Below are 27326 nucleotides of genomic sequence, written 5' to 3'. Positions count from 1 at the left end.
ATGATGCAGAGTGGGCACCGTGGAGGTAGTACCTTCAGGATGGCCCAGACTGCTTCCATCATGAGTCTCGGCTCTCCGCAGCCGAATGCGGGTGTCCAGTTCAACCACCTGAGCGATTGCCGATTCGAGAGAGCGGTTGTGAAGTGGCGAGAGCACCAGGTGGTCCTTTAGATCTTCAGAGAGACCCTTAGAAAAAAGGCAAATCAGGGCTTCAGGGTTCCAGTCAGACTCCGTGGTGAGGGCTTGGAATTCAGCCACATAATCATTCAGAGATCCATCACCCTGACGAAGCGAGGCGAGCCGGAGATGAGTCAGGTCCGGGTTGACTGGAGAAAAACGTGCCTGCAGCCGGTCTGCAAAAAGCTGGAAAATCAGCAAACTGAAAATCTCCCCTAGCAAGCACCACAGCTGCCCAGTCCAGAGCCTTACCAGTGATCAAGGAAAGGGCGTAACCGATCTGTTCCCGGGGAGAAAGATGCTCAGGATGCAGCTGGAAAGCCAAGGAGCATTGCGCAATAAAACCCCCAACAGCCCGCGGCGTTGCCGTCATATCTTCCCGGGAGAACAAACGGTGAGCTTACGGGAGTGGTCTGGGCTGGAGGCGAAGGGACAGGGGAGGGCGGAAGGCTAGCGACGTGGTTGGAGAGAATGTGGAGCGAAGACTGAAGCTGGTTGAGAGTTTGGGAATGGCGATTGAGAAGTGAACGAAAGGCTTGTGCGTCCGCGGGATCCATCTTTTGGGTCGGTATTCTGTTAGGAATCCCTGGTGGGAAGATACAAGCCGCAAAAGGCAAAGCGGACGACAAAAAAAAAAACCAAAAAGCCGCAAAAGGCAAAGCGGACGACAAAAAAAAAACCAAAAAGCCGCAAAAGGCAAAGCGGACGACAAAAAAAAAACCAAAAAGCCACAAAAGGCAAAGCGGACGACAAAAAAAAAAAAGCCACAAAAGGCAAAGCGGACGACAAAACGACAGGTAGAGCTCTCACGAAGTAAACCCAATACCGAGCAGCGGGAAGCCGGTGAAGATGGTATAAATAGCACTGCGCACCACACGGTGAGTGTGAGCAGGTGGTTTAACTCGTGCGGCGGCGTTTGTTAATAATCGCCCGCTGCTGGGGCTGATTAGCTCGCTTACGAGTTGGTCTTGACTGCCTGGTGGTCATGACAGAATCTTTGTAAACCTCATCTTATCCCTTCTTGTTTATCTTTTTGGAATGCAATGTTTGAAAATATAAACTGGAAATTAGTTTGGACAACTCCTGATATCGTATTACAAATAAAGTTAAAGAGATAGTTTAAAATTGTTCAGAAGTTTCATCCAGTTAAATGAGTGCTCTCTACATTTAAGCATGAGCAGGATGATCTGTGTGTTTTTTGTCGGGCTGAAAGGGAATCTTCGGTGCATTTATTTGTGAGGTGGAGGTTTGTGAAGTTGTTTTGGACAGACATGCAGAGTTTTGTTTGCAGGCAGTTAAAGGTGTTTTTTAGATTTAAGGATTTTGATATTTGATTGTACTGTTTAAACAGAAAATGTGGAAAAAGAGCATTTATTTCTAGTCAATTTATTAGTCATTCTGGGTAAATTTCAAATCCATAAATCAAAATGGTTTAATGATACTCCCCTTTTTAAAACTTTGAGGAGGAGCTGAAACACTATTTCAATTCTATAAAAAAATTGAGAAATAATAAAGCAAGGAAAACATATGATATATGTAAAAAATACAATTTGATCACATAAGTTACTTCATTACCTCTGGCGGTTAAATGTTTTTTCTCTTGTATCTGTTTTTTGATCCACTGGTTGTAGTTGTATTTGTAAATTCTTTATACGTTTAATATATATATATACAGAAGGTTTGGTTACTTGCCACAAAGCCCAGAGCCTAAGCGGAACAAAATTAAGTTTGCCTCTGGTGGGAGGGGCTCTGGGCTCTAGTGAGTCACTTGTCCTGAAGTCTTTTCATTTCAACTCAGGTTGTACGGTGCGCCTCGCTTTCCTTCGGTGTATCTGCGGAGTATTTTGCCCCGCAGCGATACGCCTGCCGGTAGCTGCAGCATTCTGAAAAGAGAAAAGAAACTTCTACAGCAACATTTTAAATTTCACAAAGCAGATTAAACTGGGACCGGCTACCCAGGGACTAGGTAATCGTCGCGAAATGAAGACCGCTGTGGAGCTCTGCCTGCTGCTGTGTGTCCTATCCCTAGGCTTCCAGACTACAGCTTCGAGCACGGGTGGAGGTAGGTCGGGCGGCGAAAACGTCTTTCATTCAAATAGACAGCCTCCTTTGTCTAAGTACGTATCTTGAAAAAGTGAAATGATTTTGTGTCACGTATTTTAAATACTGGGACAAATCTGCTTTGAGCAATTCAATTTCCCTAGAGTCTTACTCCGCCGTTCCGGCTCTTACCTGGTCCCGCGAAATCCTAGTTTTCGTGCACTTCACAAAATGACAAAACCGGTGACAGCAGAAACCGGGCACTTCTCACCGCTGTTTTTATGCTGAGAATCGTTTTATAGTAAATAAAAAATTCTACTACACGACATAATGAAGTTTGTGAAAGGAGGCAGTGGAGAAGACGGTGAGTAGAAACACGATTTTGGCACACCTGTAGCGTTTTCACGAAACCTCCTAGAGTTGCGAGAACATTCGCTTTATGTAAAAAGTACATTGTGAATGTTTTCACAGCCTCCACTTTGCCGTTTTTATGCCATTTTTGTGACCACGCACGAGTCTTCGTATGTCCGTGTCTTCGCAAGGGAAACAGACTTGTGAAAATGGTCTTGTTTCATAAAACGTTTAATTTTTTATTTTTAAGTATAGTAGGAGCAGAGGGGTAAAGAATGGTACCAGTTAAGTAAAGGCTCTTTACCCCAGGTATTTAAAAAGCCGACCGTATGTCAAAGTAAAATTGTAAAGCTATTACTGGTATTTCGTCGCCGTTCAAAAAGGAGCAGGAAGTTAACAGTAATAAAGAAAGCCGCTTGGAAGTCGATAGTACTGTAGCAACACCACAGAATGTGGACCTTTCTGTTATTTCTACTAAATGACATAATGAAGTTTGTGAAAGGCGACAGTGGAGAATACGGTGAGTAGTAGCTTGTCTTTTTTACGGCAACGTCGGTCTCTCGGCGTTTAGTAATTTCTTTACGGTCTTGTTTCATAAAACGTTTCATTTTGTAAGTTTTACACTATTATATCAACATCTGTCAAATAGACAGAACTCTTCGAAATGGTAATGAACTGTGCGAGGAGGAAAATAAAAAAAAAACTCGCTACGGATCTGCTAAGAATCTCGCCGTCAATTCATTTAGTGATCTGAAATAATTCAACCTAAACTAACTCTATCTGGTGTAACTGGTAAATTCATCAATCGATGAAAGGTGTGCTTTTTTAATACGTTAAATTTAGGGGAGAACGCAGCAGGTGTAAATGCAAAAATGCAAGCATTGAGTGTCAGTCTCAATGCTTAGGCGGGTATTAGGATGTCGGAATTTCAAGCACCAATCGAAACGCAACATTAACAATACGATAAGGCGTTCGCTTTCTTTGATTTATATTTGAGCAGTCCTCTGTGGTTCACAGTGAAGTTGAGCTGTGAGCACCGGCAGTCAATCAATCAATCCTGTTTTATGTATCAAGTGCACAACAATACGGCATACACCGGTCGCTGTCGGTAATGAAACACTTTTCCCGCAAGCTCGCAAGGCGAGAGAGGAGAGAGATGACAGAAGTCGATTTCACAACTCACTGCACTGCTTTAACCAGGAAGTGATGCAGCCACTTACTGTAGGATGCCTTCAGTGGTGCACCTGTAGAAGTTGGTCAGGATATGTGACGGCATGCCGGACTTCTTTAGTCTGCTAACAAACAGGAGGCGCTGCCGTGCTGTCTTGGCTACGCGGTTGGTGTATTGGGATCAGGTTAGATCGTCTGTGATGTTAACACCTACTGTAGGAATTTAAAACTGCCGACCCTCTCCACTGCAGAGCCGCTGATGTAAATGGGAGCGTGGTCTGCTCTCTGGTGTTTTCTGTAGTACACGATCAACTCCTTGGTCTTGCTGGTGTTCAGAGAGAGGTTGTCAGCCTCCTCCCTGTACGCAGTCTCGAAGCCTTTCGTAATCAAGAGTAATTCAGAGTCAGGGCTGAGGATGAATTGGTTCCTACCCTTACCACCTGCGGACGACCCGTCAGAAAGTCCAGGATCCAATCGCAGAGAGGGGAGCTCATTCCTAGGTCCCGGATCTTGGTGACAAGCCGAGGGTACGATGGTGTTGAATGCTGAGCTGTAATCAACAATCGGCATTCTCATATACGCTCCTTTCTTGTCTAGGTGTGAGAGGGTAGTGTGCAGGGCAGTGGCGATAGCTGTTGGTATGCAACTTGCAGTGGGTCCAAGGTGTCAGGCAGTGAAGAGGTGATGTGTGCTTTGCAACGGGGCGGTAGTCATTCAGACGGCTAACTCTGGTTTTCTTGCGGATCGGAAGAATGTGGTTTTCCTGAAGCAGGAGGGGACTGGGTATTGAGTATGAGAAAGACTGAATATGTCCGTGCCGACGTCTGCCAGCAGGTCTGCGCAAGCCTTCAGAACACGGCCAGGGATAGCGCCTGGGTCAGGAGCTTTGCGGGGCTTTGTCTTCCTAAAAACTGTGTACACGTCCGCTCTGGAGACAGGCAGTGGGTATCTCTCCTGGTTTACTGGGATTTTCTTAGCTGCGTCTGTTAAGGACTTCGAACCGAGCATAGAATGAGGTTAGTTCAGCGGAGAGAAAGACGCTTTGTGTCGTATTGCTGGGTTGCGCTTTGTAGTCTGTGATGGTGCGAATTCCGTTTCCCATATTCCGGGTGTCTCGGTCATCGTGATAGTATGATCCAGTTTCTCTCTATAGTTTTATTTACCTCTTTTGATGGCTTTTCTATGGAAGCCCGTTTCCGCCAGGGAGTTAAAAAAAAAAACGCGCTATGGTATCTCAGAATTGCGACTTAGCAACTCAGAATTCCGACTTAGTATCTCAGAATTGCGACTTCAAGTCTCACAGTTTTGACGTCACTTCTGGCGCCAGCAATGAAAGTACAGTAGGTTGCTCATCTGGCATAGGAAATCTACTGTTCACAATTCAATCCAGGTACAGTGCCACATTCTACTGATATCTTCATACAATTCACAGACTTAAATAACGTCTGCGTAAATTGTACATTATGGAAGCCCGTTTCCGCCAGGGAGTAAAAAAAAACGCGCTATGGTATCTCAGAATTCCGACTTAGCAACTCAGAAGTCCGACTTAGCATCTCAGAAGTCCGACTTAGCATCTCAGAAGTCCGACTTAGCATCTCAGAATTCCGACTTAGTAACTCAGAATTGCGACTTAAAATCATTCATAAATCGTACAAGATCTAAAGGCATGGAGAGTTGTATTGTCAAGTGCCCTGATAAAAATCAAATTAATGCAGGTCTACAATAGTTTTGCTCATTATAATCCCTACACGGTTTGCAAGATGGACACCATTATAGAGGACTTATTTTGTCGTGGTTACACAAACCATGAAATTTTGGTGTTATTGGAGGAATCACACAATGTAAAACTGAGTCTTCGGACCTTGGAAAGAATGCTGTGTAAGAATCAGCTCTGGCGAAGGCGAAACAAGACAGATGAAGCGGAGGTCGCCTCATTCATACACCAACAGCTACAGACTTCTGGCAGACATCATGGCTATCGGTGGATGCACCAAAAATGCTGGATGGCAGGGATAATAACGGATAGAGAGACTGTCCGTCAGTTACTGCGCCTTATGGACGGGCGAGGAGTAGATCTGCGTGCGCAAAATCGCCTGAGGCGCCGGCAGTATTACAGCCCCGGACCAAACTATGTGTGGCATATTGATGGGTATGACAAATTAAAACCTTACGGGATATGCATCAACGGGTGCATTGATGGCTTCTCGAGAAAAATGATCTGGTTAGAAGCATACAAAACCAATAATGACCCACGAATTATTGCGGGTTATTTTATAGACGCTGTCTATAAAAACAACGGTCTTCCACAAAGAGTACGACTTGATCATGGAACCGAAAACACCCACGTTGCTGTAATGCAAAGGTTTCTGCGCGAAATGAATGAGGATAGCACAGAATGTGTCACTCTTGGCCCAAGCACTGGGAATCAGAGAATTGAACGCTGGTGGGCTACACTAAGAGCACAGTGCAGTCAGTTTTGGATGGACCATTTTGAACAGCTGAGAGAAGATGGGCATTTTGTTGACACCTTCATTGACAAATCACTCATTCAGTTTTGTTTCCAAAACACCATACAGGTAAATGTAACATACCTGTCATTACAGATTTTGATATGAATAGTAAAACATAACATTCTACTATGTTTTATACTATTATACTTATTAAAGATCTCTTCTTTGAGTTCCATAAAGTGATTTAACAAACCTTATTTCAAAACAATTGATTTCTATTGTGTAGGAGGAGCTCAATGAAGTGCTGACTGCCTGGAATAATCACAGAATAAGGCCAACCCACAACCCTCGCGCTCCCAGTGGACGACCTTCAGTGATGCATGCTGCCCCAAGTTTATATGGCGCACAGAACTATTTGCAGGCAGTTGACCAAATCAAAGTCGATATCTGTCGAGAAGACTGTTGTGTAAAGGACTACCCCTGTGATGAGGATGTCTTCCATCTTTGTGTTGAACTGATGGCTGAACAGAACCTTGCAATGCCAGATGATGTGTTTGAAATCACTGACCTTTACTTAAGACTACGTGAAATGGTCCTCAATGGGCTGGACCTTGAGTAGGAATAGGAGAATAGGGGACTTTGCACTCTCTGGATAAGATAAACTGCTTACAAATGTGGGATCTAGGTATAAGGGTGTTTTGTTTTTCTCAAATGCCACAGCATTTGATGTTACACATTAAAAGTGGTAAAGATGTTACCACTTTTAATGTGTTGTCTTTAGATCTGATTTAACATTGAGTGTGAAATAGTATGAAACAAGGAACAAATGAAAGTAAATGTGCCAAAAGATGCAAACAGTGTAAACAATCTTTAATGGACTATAGATAATGTTCACACATAAAAGCAACCCAACTTTGATTTGACAATAACATTATCTAACATTATATGAAATGTTTGACAATAACATTACCTCACCTCTCTCATTTCCTTTCACCAAATGCAATGTAAATATAGTACAAATAATATTCACTAAACGCAAGGCATTTGAACTCATCTGCAATCTTGATGTTTCATAAAAATGTCAGACAAAATCCACAAATAGCCAAACTAGTCAAACACAAATAAAAAAATTCAGATTCTGCAAAGTTACCCCTACCCCAAGAAACATCTAACTGAAGAGTTAATGACAAAGATTCATTCTAAATCAAGTGTTGACCAAAGTGAGCACTTAAAATTCATCTTTGCCATGAACTGTCCAGTTATTGTGCAAATAAACTCTGCTGCCATATTGTGACTAAATTACATAAAACGCAAAAGTTGTAACATTATTAGACACTACATGGCACCAGAGTTCATTGGCACAAAAGTGCTTGGTAGCTTAGAGAATGCACATCGCTCAAAAAAGAACTTTTATTAAACTGCATCACCATATTTTTTTAAGGTGAAAAAACATCCATTAGTTTCTCACTCAATATACTGTATGAACAATCAGTCTAAAAGAAATTCTTGTACCAAAATGACAAAAATAGAAGTGCAATTTAACCTGAGACTTTTTAATTTCTTCAGTGAAATTATGAACATTCTATCATAAGTACACTCAAAACTCAGTATATCTTATATGCTTATATGTGTAAAGGTACAGACTTGGTCAGATGGCCTTTAAATGCATACTGTGAATAAGTATTCTTTACCAAAAGTTTTGAATGGTGAAAGATGCACATACTTCTAATCTGTTTAGTCTGTAGGTCGACAGACTAAAATACTAAACTATGTCCATTACCCATATATTACTTTCCAAAATTTTGTTCATTTCACACCTGAAGTCAGGATAGCTATCATAATGAATAGACACTCTCAAATAACAGCCACATGTATGTGCCATAGGTCTTCTCTCAAATCCTTGCATGTGTGTGAAGTCAACAGTTACAGTCTTGCCGAGAAAAAGATCTGAGCCTGTGCAGAACCTCAGGAACAGAGACTGTTTCCTTCCATCACACTCTCGCAGGTATGTTGTAATATGCTTTGATATTTCCTTTTCCTGTGCATTCATTGTGCAGGGAAACTTCAGTGACCGTATGATTTTCCTTGCCGTTGGCTGCAAGTTTTCATACACAGTTTCAATTTCCTCAAGGGCTTTGCTGAGGGGAGCGAGTACACTTTCCCACTGTTCGATAACATAAGCAGGCTCTTGAATAAGGGTTTTGTGAGCCAGTTCTTGCAGAATTTGTTCAATGTTGTGTGCATTTGGCATTCTTCGGCAGCTGTAGTTGTAATGATATTGCTATCCTCCACATTTTCCCCAGTAAATATGGTAGAACTTTGCTGAGCTAAACTGGAATCGTCTGTGACATCTGCAGGATAAAATTGTGCCACGTCATCACTGCCTAAGTTCAAATCATTTCCAGTATTTCCAACATAGATGACATCTAATGTTTCTAATTCCAATGGTGGATCAATTTGTGAGTCTGTAGAGGGAAAATCCTGTGTGTTTTCCTGTGAGTGATCTGCAGTGTTTGATTCTCGCTGTGTCTCCACACCACCACTGTCATGTTTCTTTTTGGTTGACAGATAGAACCTCATGATAGTTACCTCTGAGGCTTCATATAGAGCTCCCACTGTACTGTCCTCATCTAAGGAAACTTCTTGATAATTTGTCAGATCCACCTCAAACTCAGAAATATTTCCATGTGCATTCTTTCCATCTGGGAAAAACAAACATATTGCCTCCGTTATGAGGTCTTTTTTTTTCCAGTCCTTTGAAACACTTAACTTTCGTGTTCCACCACCCTTTTTGGTTCTCACCTGGATAAAGCCTCCTTTTCCTTCATCATACAGCATCCAGCCCAACTCCACTTTCCTTACTTTCCTCTGTGTGTTCACCTCTTGATGATGAGTGATGTTTTCTGGATGCTTACACTTTTTTCTTTTATTCAGTTTTGACTTCAGTCTATCAAAAAGCTTTGATTTCCTACTGTTGGGCTCTTTTTCGTGTCTCCTACAATATCCCATCACTGCCAATCTGTCTCCATAAGATGGCAAATAATCCCTCATCTGTTCATCTGTCATTAACATCAGGACACTGGCATCAATCTAAAAATGAATAGTGTATTATCAATTTTCAGTTTCAAAATACCATACTTATAGCATCATTTTATGTGGATCAATATGCTGATACTGGTTTAAGGAAAAAGTCCAATCGGGATTGTGGAGGTACTGTATGCAGTGAAAAAATCTACTATACGTGAAAATATCAATATACTGTACAGTACTGTGCAGAAGTCAGAGACCACCCTTGCATTTATTTAATTTCCAGTTCAAACAGCCATTCAGTGCAAATTATTTAGTTTTTGGTGTCAGAAAATAATGCAAGAAACATATATTTGACAGAAGAGTACACTAAATATAATATCAAATCTATCAGTATTTAATTTGCCCACTCTTTACTTTTGTGCACCCTTCAGGCACTTTAAGTCTTCCATCCATCCAATCAAACAAGTTACATCTGTGTCCTCCCAACACAAGTTGATCCCAAAACTGTCACTGACATTATATTAGAACACTTTCCATTAAAAGTGACACTAACATTCAAACAACTACCCAAACACACCATAGCTGCCTTGCACATGTCTTTGTCATGTCCATCTGAAATGGCAAGAGGCGATATTTCTGATAAGATTAGCTATAAAGATAGTTCAGTTCAGTTGAGAACATCACCATCACATAGACAGAAGTTAACGTTTTGATCACTCTTGCATCAGATCTGAAAAAAATCCACAAGTGTTTCTGTCAATACTTCCATTGTAAGAAGACAACACAATGCTATGGGTCTGAAGGGATGTGTATCTGTCAAAAAGTCACTATTTGAAAAGGAAGTAGACAAAAGAGAAGAAAATTTGCCCTAGAACACCAAAACTGGACACTTGAGATAAGTAAGGTTTTATAGACGATGAGTTACAGAGTGGATTTGGATTTGAACCAGCAGAAGCAGAAAATACAACCAACTTCTAAGACTGAACTTTGGAGGTGTTTACAAGAAGCATGAAAAAATATCCCAGTGGATTTATTTGAAAAACTCAAAGAAAGTCTCCTGTAAATAATGGAAGCTGTAATAAAGGCAAAGGGTGGACACGCTAAACAATGAAAGATCTGACATTATATTTAGTTGTGGATGCTTTTGTGTAATTTTGTGTTAAATATATGTTTCCTGGAATAATTCCTGACATTGAAAAATAAATTAATTGCACTTAATGACTGTTTTGACTGGAAATTAAATAAGCGAAAGGGTGGTCTCTGACTTTTCACAGTACTTAAAGTGCTGTTAATATCTACAGTAGGTCAGTGGGAGTTAGTTATAATAAACATGAACACATTCATTCTGTTAACTACCTTTTCTTCCTTCATTTTTTCGATAGTGGACTCTGGAATGTCCCTCTCCCTGAGGAAATCGATAAGATCTTCCATCCTGCAATTGTGACCTAGGAAGCACACATGGGACAGTGGTGCAGCATTGATTAGTTAGCATAGTGTAATTACCTAGCCTCCTGTTTGCCCAGACTCCAACAGTATGCATTATAGTACATTTAGAAGTAGTCCAGGACAGGCAACGATGACCAACACTCGCCACACATTTGCATTCACAGGGTGCACATACAGTAGGTCACACCCCAAGGGTATGTGAATGACAAATGTAGAGTAGGCTTTTCAATTTAATCTGACTTGTCACACACAGTATGCATTCACAGGCAGCACCTCACTCAACTAATCACTGTCTATAGAACACCCGGTTAGCTTGAGCTCAAAGATACAGATTTGATACAGTCTAAACTCTGCAGAAAGTTATATCTCTTGAAAGAGGGTTGGTCAATACTAACCTAGTGACTAGTTTTAACCTACTGTACTTTACCTTGTAATCATCTTAAGAGCAGCTAACTTATCAAAAAGTTACAGAAAGCTGAATCAAACCACAGCTGTAAAAACATGTTCTGTAAACCAAAAATTGATATAACTAAGTTTTGGAATTGTTACTAAACACACACGAATGTCTTCATTATGATAACGGTTGTTTTGTGCGTGTCACTTGGTAATTTACAGCCTTAGGAAGCCGAAAAGACCGGATGGAGGGTTTGTAAAAATTGGACCGTTGTGCTTATCAAAGTCCGGCTCGGGAGACACACGGGCCGCTCCCATGGCAAGACGTTTCCGACAGTTTAATGTCGCCTGATCATGTTTAGTAAACATAAACATGCTTGTGATCCTGGTATGTTTCTGAGAGATACGCAATCACAGAATTGTATCTGAGCAATTAGACGGAGAGATTTTTTTTTACTTAGCTACGTTAGTCTATGTACAATTTACGCAGACGTAAAAAAATCATATGCAAGAGCTACTTGGATGGTTTTGGTTGATCGATTTAACCTTTTCAAGTGCGACCTAATTAATGAGGCAAAACTAACAGTAGGCCTATACATTTGTGGGGGTTTCGTCCGTTTGTACAAGGCAGCTCCTGCAAACACTTTACCAGCAGCTATTTCAGCACAGTAACATAGCTAGCTTTGGACCCATATGAGCGAGGATGGTGCTATGAGCTTCTACGCGAGTCAATCTGGGGTCGCCTATTCACGATCAAAACATAAATTTGCTTCGATACAATTAATGAAACCCGTAACAATACAGACATACATTAAAGGGAACGTCTTTTATTATTTTTGTTTACTCTCCCCCTTTGTACGTTAAGAGATTTGATATGCTTATTTATTTTCAATATCCTTCCAATAATGTACTTGGCCAAACCCCAGTATCTCTCCGTCTAATTGCTCAGATACAATTCTGTGATTGCGTATCTCTCAGAAACATACCAGGATCACAAGCATGTTTATGTTTACTAAACATGATCAGGCGACATTAAACTGTCGGAAACGTCTTGCCATGGGAGCGGCCCGTGTGTCTCCCGAGCCGGACTTTGATAAGCACAACGGTCCAATTTTTACAAACCCTCCATCCGGTCTTTTCGGCTTCCTAAGGCTGTAAATTACCAAGTGACACGCACAAAACAACCGTTATCATAATGAAGACATTCGTGTGTGTTTAGTAACAATTCCAAAACTTAGTTATATCAATTTTTGGTTTACAGAACATGTTTTTACAGCTGTGGTTTGATTCAGCTTTCTGTAACTTTTTGATAAGTTAGCTGCTCTTAAGATGATTACAAGGTAAAGTACAGTAGGTTAAAACTAGTCACTAGGTTAGTATTGACCAACCCTCTTTCAAGAGATATAACTTTCTGCAGAGTTTAGACTGTATCAAATCTGTATCTTTGAGCTCAAGCTAACCGGGTGTTCTATAGACAGTGATTAGTTGAGTGAGGTGCTGCCTGTGAATGCATACTGTGTGTGACAAGTCAGATTAAATTGAAAAGCCTACTCTACATTTGTAATTCACATACCCTTGGGGTGTGACCTACTGTATGTGCACCCTGTGAATGCAAATGTGTGGCGAGTGTTGGTCATCGTTGCCTGTCCTGGACTACTTCTAAATGTACTATAATGCATACTGTTGGAGTCTGGGCAAACAGGAGGCTAGGTAATTACACTATGCTAACTAATCAATGCTGCACCACTGTCCCATGTGTGCTTCCTAGGCCACAATTGCAGGATGGAAGATCTCATCGATTTCCTCAGGGAGAGGGACATTCCAGAGTCCACTATCGAAAAAATGAAGGAAGAAAAGGTAGTTAACAGAATGAATGTGTTCATGTTTATTATAACTAACTCCCACTGACCTACTGTAGATATTAACAGCACTTTAAGTACTGTGAAAAGTCAGAGACCACCCTTTCGCTTATTTAATTTCCAGTCAAAACGGTCATTAAGTGCAATTAATTTATTTTTCAATGTCAGGAATTATTCCAGGAAACATATATTTAACACAAAATTACACAAAAGCATCCACAACTAAATATAATGTCAGATCTTTCATTGGTTAGGGTGTCCACCCTTTGCCTTTATTACAGCTTCCATTATTTACAGGAGACTTTCTTTGAGTTTTTCAAATAAATCCACTGGGATATTTTTTCATGCTTCTTGTAAACACCTCTAAAGTTCAGTCTTAGAAGTTGGTTGTATTTTCTGCTTCTGCTGGTTCAAATCCAAATCCACTCTGTAACTCATCGTCTATAAAACCTTACTTATCTCAAGTGTCCAGTTTTGGTGTTCTAGGGCAAATTTTCTTCTCTTTTGTCTATTTCCTTTTCAAATAGTGACTTTTTGACAGATACACATCCCTTCAGACCCATAGCATTGTGTTGTCTTCTTACAATGGAAGTATTGACAGAAACACTTGTGGATTTTTTTCAGATCTGATGCTAGAGTGATCAAAACGTTAACTTCTGTCTATGTGATGGTGATGTTCTCAACTGAACTGAACTATCTTTATAGCTAATCTTATCAGAAATATCGCCTCTTGCCATTTCAGATGGACATGACAAAGACATGTGCAAGGCAGCTATGGTGTGTTTGGGTAGTTGTTTGAATGTTAGTGTCACTTTTAATGGAAAGTGTTCTAATATAATGTCAGTGACAGTTTTGGGATCAACTTGTGTTGGGAGGACACAGCTGTAACTTGTTTGATTGGAAGGATGGAAGACTTAAAGTGCCTGAAGGGTGCACAAAAGTAAAGAGTGGGCAAATTAAATACTGATAGATTTGATATTATATTTAGTGTACTCTTCTGTCAAATATGTTTCTTGCATTATTTTCTGACACCAAAAACTAAATAATTTGCACTGAATGGCTGTTTGAACTGGAAATTAAATAAATGCAAGGGTGGTCTCTGACTTCTGCACAGTACTGTACAGTATATTGATATTTTCACGTATAGTAGATTTTTTCACTGCATACAGTACCTCCACAATCCCGAATGGACTTTTTCCTTAAACCAGTATCAGCATATTGATCCACATAAAATGATGCTTTAAGTATGGTATTTTGAAACTGAAAATTGATAATACACTATTCATTTTTAGATTGATGCCAGTGTCCTGATGTTAATGACAGATGAACAGATGAGGGATTATTTGCCATCTTATGGAGACAGATTGGCAGTGATGGGATATTGTAGGAGACACGAAAAAGAGCCCAACAGTAGGAAATCAAAGCTTTTTGATAGACTGAAGTCAAAACTGAATAAAAGAAAAAAGTGTAAGCATCCAGAAAACATCACTCATCATCAAGAGGTGAACACACAGAGGAAAGTAAGGAAAGTGGAGTTGGGCTGGATGCTGTATGATGAAGGAAAAGGAGGCTTTATCCAGGTGAGAACCAAAAAGGGTGGTGGAACACGAAAGTTAAGTGTTTCAAAGGACTGGAAAAAAAAATACCTCATAACGGAGGCAATATGTTTGTTTTTCCCAGATGGAAAGAATGCACATGGAAATATTTCTGAGTTTGAGGTGGATCTGACAAATTATCAAGAAGTTTCCTTAGATGAGGACAGTACAGTGGGAGCTCTATATGAAGCCTCAGAGGTAACTATCATGAGGTTCTATCTGTCAACCAAAAAGAAACATGACAGTGGTGGTGTGGAGACACAGCGAGAATCAAACACTGCAGATCACTCACAGGAAAACACACAGGATTTTCCCTCTACAGACTCACAAATTGATCCACCATTGGAATTAGAAACATTAGATGTCATCTATGTTGGAAATACTGGAAATGATTTGAACTTAGGCAGTGATGACGTGGCACAATTTTATCCTGCAGATGTCACAGACGATTCCAGTTTAGCTCAGCAAAGTTCTACCATATTTACTGGGGAAAATGTGGAGGATAGCAATATCATTACAATTTTCAATGGAGACCTCTCTGAGATGGGAGAACACAGTCTAGAAGACACTTTGCCTCTGGCACAAGAACTCAGGGAACCAGACAAAAAAATCCTTGTTGTCCATCGCAGCCAGATACTATCTGAGCTTATTGAACATTTCACTGATGAACGCCTTTCATATACTCAATCAGAAATTCAAGTAAAGCTTCTACTACCAAATGGGCAGTATGAGAATGGATACGATGATGGAGGCGTTCTCAGAGATTGCCTCTCTGAATTCTGGCATGAATTCTATGAACAATGTACAACAGGCAGCACTTTCAAGATACCATTTCTCCGACATGACTATGGCAAAAAAAAGTGGCAGAGTATAGGTAAAATTATTTCTTTTGGTTGGCAGAAAGAGAAGTATTTGCCCATCAAGCTTGCTCCTGTAATCTTGGAACAGGCAGCTCTTGGATATGTGAAGAGTGATCTTGTTGACAATTTTCTAAAGTATGTCTCAGAATCTGACCGTTATACCTTGGAATGTTGTCGCAGAGACTTCAACTGTTCTGACCAAGATGAATTACTGGAAATCTTGGACAACTACAGCTGCCGAAGAATGCCAAATGCACACAACATTGAACAAATTCTGCAAGAACTGGCTCACAAAACCCTTATTCAAGAGCCTGCTTATGTTATCGAACAGTGGGAAAGTGTACTCGCTCCCCTCAGCAAAGCCCTTGAGGAAATTGAAACTGTGTATGAAAACTTGCAGCCAACGGCAAGGAAAATCATACGGTCACTGAAGTTTCCCTGCACAATGAATGCACAGGAAAAGGAAATATCAAAGCATATTACAACATACCTGCGAGAGTGTGATGGAAGGAAACAGTCTCTGTTCCTGAGGTTCTGCACAGGCTCAGATCTTTTTCTCGGCAAGACTGTAACTGTTGACTTCACACACATGCAAGGATTTGAGAGAAGACCTATGGCACATACATGTGGCTGTTATTTGAGAGTGTCTATTCATTATGATAGCTATCCTGACTTCAGGTGTGAAATGAACAAAATTTTGGAAAGTAATATATGGGTAATGGACATAGTTTAGTATTTTAGTCTGTCGACCTACAGACTAAACAGATTAGAAGTATGTGCATCTTTCACCATTCAAAACTTTTGGTAAAGTATACTTATTCACAGTATGCATTTAAAGGCCATCTGACCAAGTCTGTACCTTTACACATATAAGCATATAAGATATACTGAGTTTTGAGTGTACTTATGATAGAATGTTCATAATTTCACTGAAGAAATTAAAAAGTCTCAGGTTAAATTGCACTTTTATTTTTGTCATTTTGGTACAAGAATTTCTTTGACTGATTGTTCATACAGTATATTGAGTGAGAAACTAATGGATGTTTTTTCACCTTAAAAAAAATATGGTGATGCAGTTTAATAAAAGTTCTTTTTTGAGCGATGTGCATTCTCTAAGCTACCAAGCACTTTTGTGCCAATGAACTCTGGTGCCATGTAGTGTCTAATAATGTTACAACTTTTGCGTTTTATGTAATTTAGTCACAATATGGCAGCAGAGTTTATTTGCACAATAACTGGACAGTTCATGGCAAAGATGAATTTTAAGTGCTCACTTTGGTCAACACTTGATTTAGAATGAATCTTTGTCATTAACTCTTCAGTTAGATGTTTCTTGGGGTAGCGGTAACTTTGCAGAATCTGAATTTTTTTAGTTGTGTTTGACTAGTTTGGCTATTTGTGGATTTTGTCTGACATTTTTATGAAACATCAAGATTGCAGATGAGTTCAAATGCCTTGCGTTTAGTGAATATTATTTGTACTATATTTACATTGCATTTGGTGAAAGGAAATGAGAGAGGTGAGGTAATGTTATTGTCAAACATTTCATATAATGTTAGATAATGTTATTGTCAAATCAAAGTTGGGTTGCTTTTATGTGTGAACATTATCTATAGTCCATTAAAGATTGTTTACACTGTTTGCATCTTTTGGCACATTTACTTTCATTTGTTCCTTGTTTCATCCTATTTCACACTCAATGTTAAATCAGATCTAAAGACAACACATTAAAAGTGGTAACATCTTTACCACTTTTAATGTGTAACATCAAATGCTGTGGCATTTGAGAAAAACAAAACACCCTTATACCTAGATCCCACATTTGTAAGCAGTTTATCTTATCCAGAGAGTGCAAAGTCCCCTATTCTCCTATTCCTACTCAAGGTCCAGCCCATTGAGGACCATTTCACGTAGTCTTAAGTAAAGGTCAGTGATTTCAAACACATCATCTGGCATTGCAAGGTTCTGTTCAGCCATCAGTTCAACACAAAGATGGAAGACATCCTCATCACAGGGGTAGTCCTTTACACAACAGTCTTCTCGACAGATATCGACTTTGATTTGGTCAACTGCCTGCAAATAGTTCTGTGCGCCATATAAACTTGGGGCAGCATGCATCACTGAAGGTCGTCCACTGGGAGCGCGAGGGTTGTGGGTTGGCCTTATTCTGTGATTATTCCAGGCAGTCAGCACTTCATTGAGCTCCTCCTACACAATATAAATCAATTGTTTTGAAATAAGGTTTGTTAAATCACTTTATGGAACTCAAAGAAGAGATCTTTAATAAGTATAATAGTATAAAACATAGTAGAATGTTATGTTTTACTATTCATATCAAAATCTGTAATGACAGGTATGTTACATTTACCTGTATGGTGTTTTGGAAACAAAACTGAATGAGTGATTTGTCGATGAAGGTGTCAACAAAATGCCCATCTTCTCTCAGCTGTTCAAAATGGTCCATCCAAAACTGACTGCACTGTGCTCTTAGTGTAGCCCACCAGCGTTCAATTCTCTGATTCCCAGTGCTTGGGCCAAGAGTGACACATTCTGTGCTATCCTCATTCATTTCGCGCAGAAACCTTTGCATTACAGCAACGTGGGTGTTTTCGGTTCCATGATCAAGTCGTACTCTTTGTGGAAGACCGTTGTTTTTATAGACAGCGTCTATAAAATAACCCGCAATAATTCGTGGGTCATTATTGGTTTTGTATGCTTCTAACCAGATCATTTTTCTCGAGAAGCCATCAATGCACCCGTTGATGCATATCCCGTAAGGTTTTAATTTGTCATACCCATCAATATGCCATACATAGTTTGGTCCGCGGCTGTAATACTGCCGGCGCCTCAGGCGATTTTGCGCACGCAGATCTACTCCTCGCCCGTCCATAAGGCGCAGTAACTGACGGACAGTCTCTCTATCCGTTATTATCCCTGCCATCCAGCATTTTTGGTGCATCCACCGATAGCCATGATGTCTGCCAGAAGTCTGTAGCTGTTGGTGTATGAATGAGGCGACCTCCGCTTCATCTGTCTTGTTTCGCCTTCGCCAGAGCTGATTCTTACACAGCATTCTTTCCAAGGTCCGAAGACTCAGTTTTACATTGTGTGATTCCTCCAATAACACCAAAATTTCATGGTTTGTGTAACCACGACAAAATAAGTCCTCTATAATGGTGTCCATCTTGCAAACCGTGTAGGGATTATAACGAGCAAAACTATTGTAGACCTGCATTAATTTGATTTTTATCAGGGCACTTGACAATACAACTCTCCATGCCTTTAGATCTTGTACGATTTATGAATGAGTTTAAGTCGGAATTCTGAGATACTAAGTCGGAATTCTGAGTTGCTAAGTCGCAATTCTGAGTTGCTAAGTCGCAATTCTGTGATACCATAGCGCGTTTTTTTTTTACTCCCTGGCGGAAACGGACTTCCATACTTTTCTGAGGTCAGATCTGGATTTTTTTTGTACTTGTGTTGAAAGTGACTGTCCTAGCGTTGAGTTTAGCGCGTATTTCAGGATTGACGCATTTAATGTCAACTAGTTCATAAAATTGGGTTCTATGACTTCTGAATACTGAAATATGTAGGAGAATCTTACTTATTATGTAGAGGGCTTCTTATCACTTGTAGAATTCCCTGTTTATTAAATTCTGTTTCTTAGGTGTTAAGAATTGCTTATACTTATATAGTGCTTTTTCTGGACACTCCACTCAAAGCACTTTACAGGTAATGGGGATCCCCTCCACCACCACCAATGTGCAGCCCCACCTGGATGATGCGACGGCAGCCATAGTGCGCCAGAACGCTCACCACACATCAGCTATCAATGGGAAGGAGAACGGAGTAATGAAGCCAATTCATAGATGGGGATTATTAAGAGGCCATGATTGCTAAGGGCCAATGGGACATTTGGCCAGGACACCAGGTTTACACCTTTTCAAGAGACACCCTGGGATTTTTTAAATAACCACAGAGAGTCAGGACCTGGGTTTTACGTCTCATTCAAAGGATGGCGCCTTTTTACAGTATAGTGTCCTTGTCACTACACTGGGGCATTAGGACCCACACAGACCGCAGGGTGAGCGCCCCCTGCTGGTCCCACTAACACCTCTTCCAGCAGCAACCTTAGTTTTTCCCAGAAGGTCTTCCATTCAGGTACTGACCAGGCTCACACCTGCTGAGCTTCAGTGGGCTGCCAGTTGTGAGGAAATGCCTCTCCTCTCCCTTTGCCTTAGTGTACTCAAACCATTTTGTCATTTTGTGTTGTTGTTTTTTTCCCAGGTGTGTTTTTTAAAAAGCCTGGAGATACTCTGCAACAGGTTCTGCCGAGAATCGATCCCAACTCGCAGCTGACATGGAGGAGACCTGAAGAGAAAGAGGAGAGCCTTGTTGTGACTTTAGTCGATAACCAGGTGACTTGCGTGGGGCAGTTTGAAGACCGCTGTGAATTGAACTCGAGTACCTCAGAGCTGCGACTGCTGAATCTGACAGCTGCCGACACTGGCCATCTTCTGCTCCGAAACTCAAGCGATGAAGTTGTTTGGACCGGATATGTCAGCGTGGAAGGTAAGTCACATGAACAGCAGGGAACTCTCCCTCTTTGATTTCAGTTTGAAATGTACAGTATGTTCAGGTTGTGGTTAATGTCATCTGCACCGAGTTTGTCATTTATGTCAAGCTTGTATTGAATTATATTGTTGGGAGAGGGCCGTGCAGTCGTTTTTTTTTTTTAAACATTTTTCTGTTTGGATTGCTGGCCACTTTAATGGAACCTGTGCCAGGCAAGACCGACAGGGTAATGTTGAAAATGAGACTCAGTCATGTGCTCTCCATGCCTTATGCCCTGAGCTTTCAGGATTGACTCCGGCTTTGTAACACCCCTCACCAGGATAGGTGACTTTCTCATTGAGGATGGGGGAGTAAGGAAAGACACCAGGGAACCTATGTACTGTATTGTGTTATCTTGTGTATATACTGTACATGCTGTCGTTGAATCACTGCATTCATTTCTTTCTTTCTGTTCACCTATCATTGCAGCCATTGCAATTTGTATGTGTACAGTTTCAGTGATCTCTTCTTATCTGACTCAATCTTGACTGCAGTTAGAATTACATTGACTATTTGAGTTGTTGTCTACATTAGTGTTGGTTTGTTTCATCAGCTAGTATAAAAAACATTCTTTAAAATGTCAGCTCTTTTCAACCATATAGTAGTTACAATTTTTCCTGAGTTTTTCTTCTCTTCCACAGGTGTTGTCCTCGTGCAAGGGGAAACTCTGAGACACACTCTCAAAAACACAGTGCATCTCTTAAGGCTGTATTTGAGATGCCCGGGAACAGAGACAGATGTTCTTGTAATGACTGTAGATCATAACACATCACACTGTACTGGTCGATTTACTGACCGTTGTGGATACAATTCATCTACTGCAGAGTTCTGGTTGAATGATTTAACGGTCAGTGACACTGGCTTGTACATAGCGAGGAACTTGGACAAGGAAGTTGTCTGGGCGTGCAATGTGGATGTTAAAAGTAAGTCTTCTGAATTATTATCATCATCTTAATTTATATTAATAATAATAATAATAATAATAATTGCTTACACTTGTATAGTGCTTTTCTGGACACTCCACTCAAAGCGCTTTACAGGTAATGGGGACTCCTCTCCACCACCACCAATGTGCAGCATCCACCTGGATGATGCGACGGCAGCCATAGTGCGCCAGAATGCTCACCACACATCAGCTATTAGTGGGGAGGAGAGCAGAGTAATGAAACCAGTTCATAGATGGGGATTATTAGGAGGCCATGATTTGTAAGGGCCAATGGGAAATTTGGCCAGGACGCCGGGGTTACACCCCTACTCTTTTCGAGAAATGCCCTGGGATTTTTAATGACCACAGAGAGTCAGGACTTCGGTTTTACGTCTCATCCGAAGGACGGCACCTGTTTACAGTATAGTGTCCCCGTCACTATACTGGGTATAGAAGAATTTGACAAATTTAGAATTAAGCACAAATTTACTGGGGCATTAGGACCCACATGGACCGCAGGCTAACACCTCTTCCATTTAGCATATACGGTATGTAAATGTATTTCTTTAACCTGCCGTTAATTCTGTTTGTACTTTAACATAGTAAGTATCATAATCCTACCTTAAGAACCCTGGGAATTGGACTAAATTGATCACAGTTTCAGGTACAGTAGGTGTGTTAAGAAGTCAGCAATATCTAATTCAGACGAAGGCAGTTCCAGTCCTCTAATGTATGATTCCTGCATGGTTTAGTGTCACTGTTTCATTTGCACCTGGTCACCACCTTGAAAACAGTTGTTAACCAAGACTGGAGTGAGACTGTTAGTGGGGTACGACAGGTATTGGTTCTTGCATTGCTTCTTTTCCTAATCTGTGCCAAGGATCTAGTCTCTGGTGTAGTCTTGATGCATTTATAGGTAATGCAAACATATGCAAATACAGTGTCAGCAGCACAAGCAATACCAAAGACCCTAGACCCTGTTAGGATCTAGGCAAACACCTAGCAAATGAGATTTAACATGGATAAGCACAAGGCCAACAACACGTGGGCAGTAATGATCTGACCTCTGACCTGGAAAAGGCAATGCATGTCACTTTGTTGGCAACCTCACTTATTGTGGAGGAGATTATTGTTTACAAAAACATTTTTTTTTACTATAAATTGCAGCCTGCGTGCTTGTATTTGTGTATGGAAATGTGTCCGGTCCAGGGATTAGTCTCGCCTTGTTCCCTGTTCGACCGGGATAGGCTCTGGGTTGCTGCAACCCTTACAAAGGGTAAACTGCTTTCTGATAATAGAGAGTTTCATACAACATTGTATTGTTTCAGCGTTAGTGTTTTTTGTTTCTTCAAATTTGTACTATTTCTAAGCTTCATGAGGTGATTTCTTTTCTTTTCCTACAGGTAACGCACATTCTCTCAGTACATTCTGCATTTCCAAGTCCTTGTCATCATCATTGGTATCATTGCTGTTTGTTTTCTTTGTTACTTCAAGCAACCTATAGAGATGCAACTACGAAGATGATAACACAACGGGGAGAGACAAAAGAGTTTGAAATCACAGTTGGAGTACACCAAGGGTCAGCACTAAGTCCTTTCCTTTTCATCAACATTATTGGCACACTGACAGAGGAGGTAAGAACAGAAGTGCCTTGGGAACTCATCTTTGCTGATGATGTGGCACTGATGGCAGATTCAGAAGTAGAACTACAGGAGAAAGTGTTCAAATGGCAGAGGAGTCTGGAAATAGGGTGGACCGAAAATGAATGCAGAAAAATCTGAAATAATGGTAATGGAGAGAAGAGGAGATACTATGACCAATGTTGAGGAGACAAATGGAGGAAAACTGAAACAAGTTGATGGCTTTAAATACCTTGGATCAAAACTGGTAAAGGGAGGAGAAACACTGGAGGCAGTAAAACAAAGAGTGAAAGCTGGATGGAACAAGTGGAGAGAAATAACTGGAATAATCTGTGACAGGAAAATTCCTAGAAAGTTAAAGCGCAAAATGTACAAGACTGTGATTAGACCTGTACTACTATATGGAGCTGAATGCTTGGCAGTTGGAAAGAGGGAAGAGAACTTGATGAGAAGAACTGAAATGAGGATGTTGAGATGGATTCTGCAGATTTCAATGAAGGATAAGATCAGAAATGAAGAAATCCGTAGACGATGTAGGGTGGTGGATGTGGTTGAGAAGATGCGAGAGGCGAGGTTACGGTGGTATGGACATGTCATGAGGAGGGACGTTGAGGAAGTAACAAAGAGGGTAATGGAATTTGAGGTGGAAGGTAACAGGGGAAGAGGCAGGCCTAGAAAGAGATGGATAGATTGTGTGAGAAAAGATATGGAGGTATGTGAAGTGAGTGAGGAAGATGTGGTCGACAGAGACGAGTAGAGAAGAGCAACCAAAGCAGCTGACCCCAGGACAGTCTGGGACTAAGGCTGTGAAAAAGAAGAAGAAGAAGTATACTGCTGTATAAAGCACAGATGACACAAAACATCCAACCTTACAGACCTGGAGGAGGAGGAACTGAAAGTTTGTCTTGAATGTACTGTATGCCACAGTGCTCCTGGATACACCTCCCATACTAAGCCCGGCAGCGTATGAGCCCAACAAGGACGAGAGCCGTGGAGGAAGCCACGTGTTTAACCCCTGCTGGTTGGCGAAAACTTTCTACCCTCCCTGAATGAGTACTGCAGCACCTGAAAAGATGTCGCTGGCCTACTGTCAATGTTATATTGACATCTTGATGTGTTTTAATGATTTCATGACTGTTCTGTCTTTAGATTTTTATAAGAATTAGATTCAGGAGACTAATTTGTGTAGGTTATTTATAAATCCAGATTTGAGTTACTGTGAATTAGTCTTTCTCTCATCCTTGAAGGTATGTTTGATATCGTGACAGTTTTAGGTGACTGAGAAGTGTCTCTTTCAGATTTTAGATAAGGTCTGTGACCGTTTTAACTCCAAAGCCCAGAGGTTGTTGCTGAGGTCTGGAGGGGTCGCTTGAGCAGTAATGTAATAGTGAGAGAGAGAAACTCTGAGGAACAGTGAGTCTGTCTCCCAATAATGTTCCATCTGTCTACAGTATATGTCAATATTTTAAGATATGTCTGTAATATGTCTGTAGATTTAATTTTACTTTTATTTTTTGTTTTCGTTTCATGTGAACTTCATTATTTGTATTTGCTTTGGCAACACCGATTGTACCCCCCGGTCTGATTAAGCACCTTGAATTGAATTGAGAAAGAGAGGCGCCAATGTTCAGGACAAGGCTTACTCTGGTTTCCCTGGGCAATCGCGGGGCAGCAGTCGTAACAAAGGCAATTAAAATATTATATACGCATACAATAATTATAGTTCATAATTTGTCATCAATCCTGATCTTTGATGCTCATGAGTACCTTCATTTTACTCCCTGGGTAGTATTTTCACAGTAGCAGACCGAGCCACTGAGCAAAAATCAAAGCTCACTAAAGATCATCATTTTCCTCACCTAAAACATCATACATACTGTACATTTTCCCCCTTCTCCACCCCACCTCCACCTCTGTGGCTGCCACTGGGTCACTCGTCCTCTGGCCAAGAGTTAGCCCTCAGCCAAGGGGGTTAAGCCAATTTGATTGAGACTAAAGCACTCAGACCTCTCAATTTGCTTAGTTCCTGGGTATTTTATTCCTAGAGAATCTAATTTGGGGGTTTTATTTATTCACCGCCAGTTTTAATTTTCTGCTTTTATTTCTAGATTATTAATGTTTATGTATAATGTAATTATAATAAAGACCTTGCTTTTGGCAGCTGTATACAAGCTTATTTGCTCTCCTATGCATCCCATGGCTGTCACACTGAAATGAATGCCTTGTGAACAATCACACTGATCAGCTCTACTTTCCTTGACATTTACAGTACCTGCGTGGTATACTGAATGTGGCTCATAAGGGTAATAATAACAAAAATGTGATATATTACTAATTTAATCCATCTTAAAATGGTGCTATTTAAATTACAATATTTTATAGTTTACACAGCGCAGAACACAATCCCCCGAATGACGTGACGTACACATACACTGCTGTGCAAAGAACTACACAAGTCATTAACTGGTCATTCCCTGTATTTGTTCTTACCAGAAACTACCACTAGGGGGCAGAGGAGTCTAGCGTCTGAAAGAGCACAAATCACAATATTTTCTTACACTTGTATAGCACTTTTCTGGACACTCCCCTCAAAGGGCTTTACAGGTAATGGGGACCTCCCCTCCACCAATGTGCAGCCCCACCCAGATAATGCAACAGCAGCCATAGTGCCCCAGAACGCTCACCACACATCAGCTCACAGTGGGGAGGAGAGCAGAGCGATGAAGCTCTGGGGATTATTAGGAAGCCATGAGTGATAAAGACCACAGAGAGTCAGGAGCTCAGTTTAACATCTCATCCAAAGGATGGCACCTGTGGTGTTATTCTATATTGTGTCCCCGTCACTATACTGGGGTATTAAGACCCATATAGACCACAGGGTGAGCACTCCTTCCTTATTGGCCCCACTACCACCTCTTCCGGCAGTAACCTTAGTTTTTCCCAGGAGGTCTCCCATCCAGGTACTGATCAGGCTCACACCTGCTGGGCTCCAGTGGGCTGCCAGCTGTGGGCTGCAGGGTGAGATGGCTGCTAGCAAACAACAAAACGTGACTCGAAAGAGACACAAAATACTTCTCAATATTCTCAATCTCTTGGATACGTTGAGCATCCTACTGACGTGCTACTTGAGCAATAAATACCCTGGAACAGCACTTCCAGCCATCTTTGAGCCAATGACTGATACAAACTGCCCACCCTGCCAGACCATTTGGATAAAAATCTAGTACAGCCGATCAGAACCAGGAAGTCTGAATTACAGAAATAAAATAAGAATGGTTAAAAATTAGAAAAATCCATTCAGCCCATTCAGCCCATCTGTTTTGTAGTAATTGGTAGATCTGAGCTGTTTCTTGAAAGAATTCAGGGTTTAGGCTGCAGCAGCATGGCTGAATGGCTTATTCCACACTGCCACAACCCTGTGAGAAAATACGTTTCTTGTATTTTTGTGTTACGCAGTTTCCACAGTGTCCTCTTTTTGATGCTGGAGAACTCCACTGGGTCGATTTTGTCAATGTCTTTCAGTATTTTAGATGGGAATTTTGATCCTTGATTCATCATCTTCTTGGCTCAGGATTAAAAAGATCTAGTTCTTTTGTCCTGTAGGACATTCCCTTAAGGCCTGGAACAGTGTGGTTGCTGATCTGATTCAGCCATAGCTCAACTGTAACGTGGATGACAGTTTCTCATTAACGGGAGCCGTACTGTGTTACAGTACAGTTCCAGTTTTAGTCTGCAGGAAATTAAACTCACAGGACGTTCAGATGCCTGGATGGCCAAAGACATGTGATCAATATTCTAAATGAGATCTTACTAGAGGATTGTACAATTTTTACATAACATTCCTTGCAATGTCAAAAATGTCTACAAAATGTTTAACTTTTTGAACATCACATAATGTTTAGTATTTGATTTTTTATTTCCCCATACTGTTTATGTATTTATATTGTTTAAGGTGCAAATGATCTCTCAATGTGGACACCTAAATGATTTTCATACAGCAGGTAGGCTTTAGGCTACCTAAGCTGTAGATAAACTGTAGGCTTTTTCAATGTCAACCACAGTTTTTCTTATTTGACTCATTAATAAGTGTTCAGCTTGGGTATTGCAAGTCCAAATCGGGACGTTTCTTATTAAACAAGTGTATACAGTATATTGTGGCGCCCTCGCATGGCGTTGAGGCTGAAGAGCGTCCAGCGAGGGGCAGGACGGGAAAGGCAGCCAAGGCTGTGGACGGTGTGAGGTTGCCCCGATACTGTTAGTTATCCCCCAGTTTTGCACCCCTTTAATACCTGTGCCCACTTACCACCCTATAACACCTACCTGTACCCGAAATGACCCTTGTGTGTTGTAGCCAGTTTTACCGAGTCTCATTTCTTGTGTAGTTACGGCTGAGCCGGACTCCCGTCTGACGAATAAAGCGCCGACTGTTCATGCTGAAAGAACCTGAATTCTTGTCTCCATCCTCGCCGAACCTGTCGCGCTACAGTTTCATTTGAACAAAATGGGAACTTTGAAATTGGGCCAATCTTGTTGTTTTTTTTTTTTGCAAGGCGTTGTATTAAGTGCGTGATTAAAAGCAGTCTTAGGGCACAAGGGCTTTTTATTGTAGTTATATTCATTTTGCCTCACACAGACTCCACCAGCGTACGCCAATGCCCACCATGATCCCAGGATTACGGTTTCTCATTAACGGGAATAGTACTGTGTTGCAGTACAATTCCAGTTTTAGTGCACTGGAAATTAAACTCACGGGACACTCAGAAGCTTGGGTGGCCA

General features: G+C 41.0%; 2 protein-coding genes and 1 long non-coding RNA gene across 3 annotated transcripts; 2 read left to right on the top strand and 1 right to left on the bottom strand.

Annotated features, from left to right (window-relative positions):
- Positions 1-2054: 2054 nt before the first annotated feature.
- LOC148677689 (uncharacterized) lies at positions 2055-24707 on the top strand. The gene is made up of 4 exons (XR_015934792.1): positions 2055-2239; positions 19659-19943; positions 20627-20908; positions 22314-24707. It is a non-coding gene; the product is annotated as an uncharacterized LOC148677689 (long non-coding RNA).
- Positions 7922-11256, bottom strand: LOC148677691 (uncharacterized). Its single transcript, XM_088609445.1, has 3 exons — positions 10575-11256; positions 8778-9278; positions 7922-8469 (listed from the first exon to the last, which is right to left on the bottom strand). Exons 1-3 carry the CDS (start codon positions 10647-10649, stop codon positions 7951-7953), a joined length of 1095 nt encoding a protein of 364 aa, XP_088465571.1. The 5' UTR covers positions 10650-11256; the 3' UTR covers positions 7922-7950.
- Positions 12630-16357, top strand: LOC148677690 (uncharacterized). The gene is made up of 2 exons (XM_088640246.1): positions 12630-12914; positions 14209-16357. Exons 1-2 carry the CDS (start codon positions 12840-12842, stop codon positions 16102-16104), a joined length of 1971 nt encoding a protein of 656 aa, XP_088496372.1. The 5' UTR covers positions 12630-12839; the 3' UTR covers positions 16105-16357.
- Positions 24708-27326: the final 2619 nt, after the last annotated feature.

This window comes from Lepisosteus platostomus, chromosome 1, assembly GCF_059453375.1.
Source record: "Lepisosteus platostomus isolate fLepPlt1 chromosome 1, fLepPlt1.hap1, whole genome shotgun sequence".
In the NCBI taxonomy this organism is placed as follows: domain Eukaryota; kingdom Metazoa; phylum Chordata; class Actinopteri; order Semionotiformes; family Lepisosteidae; genus Lepisosteus; species Lepisosteus platostomus.
Note: the sequence above shows the minus strand (reverse complement) of the source record. Positions and strands in the feature narration are given on the sequence as shown.

Excerpts from the sequence above, each read along its gene's own strand:
- LOC148677691 (XM_088609445.1), bottom strand. The coding sequence starts at position 10,649 with ATGGAAGATCTTATCGATTTCCTCAGGGAGAGGGACATTCCAGAGTCC. Across the intron at positions 9,279-10,574 it reads AAAAAATGAAGGAAGAAAAG|ATTGATGCCAGTGTCCTGAT; the intron begins GTAGTTAACAGA and ends ATTCATTTTTAG. Across the intron at positions 8,470-8,777 it reads CTCTATATGAAGCCTCAGAG|CAATATCATTACAACTACAG; the intron begins GTAACTATCATG and ends TGTGGAGGATAG.
- LOC148677690 (XM_088640246.1), top strand. The coding sequence starts at position 12,840 with ATGGAAGATCTCATCGATTTCCTCAGGGAGAGGGACATTCCAGAGTCC. Across the intron at positions 12,915-14,208 it reads AAAAAATGAAGGAAGAAAAG|ATTGATGCCAGTGTCCTGAT; the intron begins GTAGTTAACAGA and ends ATTCATTTTTAG.